The 5,685-nt window shown below is 37.6% G+C and overlaps 1 protein-coding gene across 1 annotated transcript; it reads right to left on the reverse strand.

The window, feature by feature from the left end:
• Window positions 1-4,844: 4,844 nt before the first annotated feature.
• On the reverse strand, window positions 4,845-5,159 carry LOC132301716 (auxin-responsive protein SAUR64-like). The gene has a single exon (XM_059798944.1). The coding sequence runs from the start codon at window positions 5,157-5,159 to the stop codon at window positions 4,845-4,847; it is 315 nt and encodes a 104-aa protein (XP_059654927.1).
• Between the last annotated feature and the right edge of the window lie 526 nt (window positions 5,160-5,685).

The raw sequence follows: 5,685 nt of genomic DNA on the forward strand, positions 1-5,685 counted from the left end.
GCATATCATCTTGATAATCTCTAGATCTATAGCATCAATACACATAGACATGCATAAAAAACACTAAATCTAGAGATAAGCACATGAATATCCTACTCTAGCATACATAGACATATGGGTAGAATAGAATAGTCAATTGGAAGCATTAAACCATACAAACCATGAAATAATCAAGATTTATATATACATGAATATCAAGATGTATTATACAACACTAATCTCTCAATAATACACAAGATTAGAGTATGGAAAGCATGCTTGGGGCTAACTCTAGCCCCAAGAGGATGTCTAGACACTCATGGTAGTGATGATCCAACCCTCAAGGGCTGACTCCATGGCTGCTCCTTGTTGGTGAAGACCTCCTCCAATGGTGCTCTAGCTTCCCTTCTTCCTCTTCTCCAAGGAGAGCCTCCAAGATGATTTTCAATGTGTGACAAGAGACTCTAGGCTCTTCACCAAAAAGTGTATCATATTCCTTATATAGGTAGGTCAAATACACCCTATGATGAGCTGTGGTCATGCAAGGCATATTCTCCAATGATTGGGTGAAGGACGGAATAAATGAGCTGGACTTTAACTTTTTCTCGCTGGAGGAAGTTCGATCGATCGAACCTTAACTTGGATCGATCGAAGATGGGTTCGATCGATCGAACTGCATCTTGGATCGATCGAAGTGGTCTGACTCCTCCGGATAAGAACAAGGCTGAGATATTTCGAAGATATTTATGGGGAAAAGAACAAAAGTGGTTGGTAGGCGTACAGTTGTGGATAAGATTAATCATTTGAATAGGACAAAATAGGGTTCGATCGATCGAAGGTGATGTTGGATCGATCGAACTTGGAATTTCAGCAAAGGCCAAGGTTGGATCTATCGAGAAGTACTGTGATCGATCATAGATGTTCGATCGATCGAACTCTAAGTTGGATCGATCGAACTTTTCAGCTGCACAACTTTGATTCCTTTTTGCTCCTTGCTTTCTCCACTTTGCTCCCTCCCTTGGTTTATCTCAGGATTGCTTCAATTAAGCTCTTATTTGGCTGAGTTAGCTCAATTTTGGGATTAGTGCCTGAAAATATAAATAACACGTAATAAGTCTAAAACGGCAAAGTAAGATAGATAAAGGTACTAGAATGCTTAAGCTTAACGGGTTTAAATGCGCACTTTTCAGTGCTCATCAATAATGATATGTTCTCTTTGATATATATATATATTTTGAAAGGTAAAAAAGAAAAAGAAAAAGAAAATAACATTTCTTTCTTTCCCTGATCAAGAAGGCCCATGGTCTAGGTTGGTGACCTTCATTGCACTTAAGAGGAGTGCCTGCCTAAAGTCTACCCAAGTGATGGAGCCGATGTCATAATTTGTGGGAGTGGGGCCTGCGATTGCACGGCCCTTGTTCAATGTATAGTTTAAAGTTTTTCTTAAGGATTTTAAGATTTCAATCTTAGATCAGAGTTATTTAATTTTAAGGACTTTTAGTGCTGTTTCTTTTGAATTGATTATTTATGTTTTTGTTTTGTTTTTGTTTTTGTTTTTGTTTTTTTTTCCTGAATGGGTTGAAAATTTTATTGAAACAAATTTTACAATGATGATACAAAAATAGAACAGTGATCATCAAAGAGGATCACTAAAGAGAAATAGAAACGCCAATGTTGAGGGTATACCCTAGAACCAAAAATCAAACAAAAGCAAAAAAAAATACAAGCTAACAAAAAATAAGGTCAAAATCAGAAACAGTTAGAGCAGCAGCAAATAGACCCTCATGGCTAGCTTGTGTGGACTGTGAGCATCTCCACCATGGAATCTTTGGTTTCTTTCATTCCATAAGCTCCAAAGGATTGAAGTGAATGGGTATTTCAAAAGAGTGGTTTTCAAGGACTGGCCTTTGGTATGTTCGATAAACCAATTCAGACCAACAGGTAAGTGGTCTAGCGGTACCAGACCCTTACTTCTCAAAGAGAGGTAAGGGGTTTGAGCCTTAGTGGAGGCATATGTATGTGAGTACCAATTAAGAAACAAAAAAAAAAAACAATTCAGCACTTCAGAAAAAGAAGTTACAAAGTAATCTCTTCCCAGTGACAAGTATGCACAAATCATTTCCACACCCCTTTGGCATATGAACAGCACCAGAAGAGGTGATCTCTAGAGTCTGAATCAGAAAAATAATTGTGACATATGGTTGGTCCAATGTAACCCCTCTTTCTGAGATTAAAGAGGGAAGGAAATGCATTTTGCAGAATAAGTGCAGATTGTAGGGAAATCCTTGGTCTGCATTTGTTCCACAAAAGTTCATTAGTTGTCTTGAAGGAGTTCTTACCATTCTTCAATAAAAAACAATCCTCTGATTCAGAATTAGGCAGTTGATGAAGGAACTGATTAATCTCAGCAGGTGATCGGTTGGTCAATTAACATCAACCTTCGCAATAGCACGAATCATTGTAAAATAGGGCTATTGGTCTGGTAAGTCGAACCACTGGGACTGCGCTAGTCTAATACAACCTAAATGTCTAGAATCATTATAGAATGATGAGGGAGGTTTATAAAAGGTTTGTGTGTTTGTCACTAAATTAAGAAATTGAAATGCATAAAACAATAAATTGCAATTAAATTAAAGGAAGTGAGATACAAGTAGAAAATACTAGGAAGATGAATCCACACTACACCTTAAGTACATGCTAGACTAAGGCTAAATTGGGGAGGTACAATGTATAAAATGGTCATGGAATATATAGCAACACTATGTTACCATACACTCTAGGAAAAGTTCATTAAATCATTAAACAAGAATAATCCCTCAAAAATTCATACATTTGAGCTACCTAAACTAAAGTGTAGCCCTCAACATATTCACTCAAGCAAGAACTATCAAGTTTATAACCAAATGATAAAGCACATGAGGTAGGAAACTAGTATAACCCATCAAAGGAAATTCCTAAGCAATGGACTATCCATTTTTCTAACAACATTCCTTGAAAACAAATCATAGTTTGATTCCCATTGTCACTATGAGAATGCAAGCAATAAGATTAATACAAAGATCATTAAGACAAGCAAAAGAAACTCACATTAATCATTTAAAAGTGTTAGAGTTCATTACATGAGATGATATGCTCTAACTATGAAAATGCCAAAAGTATACATCATAATCCCCAACATAGCCTAATCTAAAACATGAACAACAAGGGGAGGCTTCATCACCTCCCTAGGTGTGGTTTAGTTACCCATGACTACAAGGAATGAAGAAGAAGAAGAAGCCTCCATCTCCATTTTCGAGCTACTACTGTAGCACTCAAGAACACCACCCTCTTTGCTCTCTTCTCTCTCCTTTCTCCTTCTAAAAATGAAGGACAGGATATATATGGCCTTTGGTTGCCTTCTCTCCTCCAACAAAGCCCTCCCTCTCCTCCAAAAACATTCCCAACCACTTCATAAAAGAGGGAGATTCAAATTGAGGAAACCAATGAAGCAAGTGGCTGAAAATGAGGAGTCCCGAGCTGCATTCTGCCTGAATTTCGAGTGCTCGAAATAGGGCCTCGAGCACTCGAAAATGGAGCAGATTGCTACATGCTTGCTTTGCTTCGCTCGGACCTACTTTGGTAAAACGGCTATAACTTTGTGCTCCGAACTCCGAATGACAAACCGTTTGAAGATTTGGAAATCTGATTTAGAGATATAAAAACTTTATGTTTTGGTGGAGATCCAATTCTCAAGTCTGGTTGGTCGAAATTGAAGATCAAGGCAGAAACTCATTGCTGCCAGGCAGTTCTGAGCACCTCTAATAAGAAGATCATAACTCTCTGCTCTGAACTCCGAATGACGAACCGCTTGAAGATTTGGAAAGCTGATTCAGAGCTCTAAATCTTTCATGTTATGATAGAAGTCCAGTTCTTGAGTTTGCTAGGTCAAAAATGGCGACAAAAGTCAGGTTCCACTGCTGCCAAGCTTCAGCATTGAGCACTTTGCATTCAAAATTTCAACAAAAACATCATTCTTGCTTCTTTTAAGCCAATGAACCTGAAAATAAACAAAAATGCACAAATGAAGATAATCTGCATAATAAAATCAAATAATGGACTTAACTAATGCAATTTAGGGCGCTTGAATATGCAATATTCGGCGCTTATCAGCAGGCCAGCCATTAAAAGATTTTAGAACAGATAAGGAAGCAGAATGAGGAAAACCTGCAGGAAGAAGTCTTCTCAAACCAAAAGAATGCTGCAAAGATTTTCCTTTAAACCATGGATCATAAAAAAAGGCTAAAACCAGTTCCATTACCAATGGAAAAATTGATATGTTGTAGGAGGAACTCTCTGGAATTACGTGTAGTTTTCCAGATGGCTGAGTCAAGAAACTTGGCATTAAGGGTCCAGAAATGAGCTTTTTTAACATATTTATCCCTAAACCATTTAACCCAAAGTTCTTCCTTAGAAGTAAGAAAGGACCAGGTCATAGTATAGGAACGAGCCAAATTAATACTCTTAAAAGACTTCTCAATCCCATCCCACCTTCGGACTTTGGAAGAGTGCATTTGTCCCATGCCAAAAGAGGTATTTTTTTCTTATCATGTCTACCCCCCAAAACAAAATTCTTAGCACTTCTCTCAATTTCAGCTTGAAGCAGAAGAAGAAGAATAAGAAGATAATGGTATTGGACAAGATTCATTATAGCAGATAATGGTATTGGACAAGACATTATAGAGCTCTCAACACAATTTTATGGCAGCATATAACTTTTTTCTATAAAAATAAAGTCAGGGATAAGCCAAAAAAATTTCTTCAAATTTTCATAAAATGTATTATGCCAAAATTCTGTTGATTCTATACAAAGCAAAAGTTTGTTTGAATCAGTACACAAGTAATTGCTGATTTGTGTGTCCCCGGTGGAAAGAAGACAACGATGAGCAGCGAATCATGGCAACAGACATGAGCAAAGCCTTCTCTAGATCCTTAGTCAGTCCTCTCCGGATCAATGAGATAATATACTCCATGAACAATAAATCGCATGGTCCTCTGGTAGGCCCATCACATTGCAGTCCAAATTCCCCTTCAGACATCTTTAGGAGCTCTCTGAAGATCTCCTTGCTAAGGTACGCCAAGGGAACTTCATAATGCTTTTGATCAGTTGTGGAGACAATAAAATGTCCCTTATCAGCTACCATTGATGTACTACAACTATCTGTATTCACATCTCTATTGATTCTTGGAAATGAATCCTCCTAACGGCAGCTAACTTCGTCCATTTCCTTGCCATCTTGATGAGTTTCCTGGGATTGATCATTTTCTCCTAATGGAGAAATTTCAAAAGAGAAGAAGGTGAATTAAAGAAAAGGATGTATAGAGCTTAAAAAACTGAGGTGCTATTGCTGTGGTGATTGGAATTCAAATGGAAGGGTGTTATTTATATAGCAATAAGCATCTCCACTGGTCGTGAACTGAGCCATTGGTCAGACTGAGATTGTGACTTAAAAGCTCCCCCTAGCCAGCTTGTTCTTTGTCCAAGAAGAAGGTTAATTTTCTTGTTGCAGCTAGACAACTTGTCTCTTTAGTGCAGCACTCACAAGTAGCCTCATTTGCTCTGAGTTCAAAAAAGAAAATCTAAATTTGAACAACGAATAAAGGACATAGAAGTATTGGGGGCAACAAGATTAATTGGAATGTCATTACAATGAAAAGAATTTTATTGAC

Source organism: Cornus florida, unplaced genomic scaffold (assembly GCF_030987335.1).
Source record: "Cornus florida cultivar Cherokee Brave unplaced genomic scaffold, ASM3098733v1 CherokeeBrave_3.0.0_Hap2_Chr03, whole genome shotgun sequence".
In the NCBI taxonomy this organism is placed as follows: Eukaryota; Viridiplantae; Streptophyta; class Magnoliopsida; order Cornales; family Cornaceae; genus Cornus; species Cornus florida.

Bases quoted from the DNA above. Each gene is read 5' to 3' on its own strand.
- LOC132301716 (XM_059798944.1), bottom strand. From the start codon at position 5,159: ATGGTAGCTGATAAGGGACATTTTATTGTCTCCACAACTGATCAAAAG.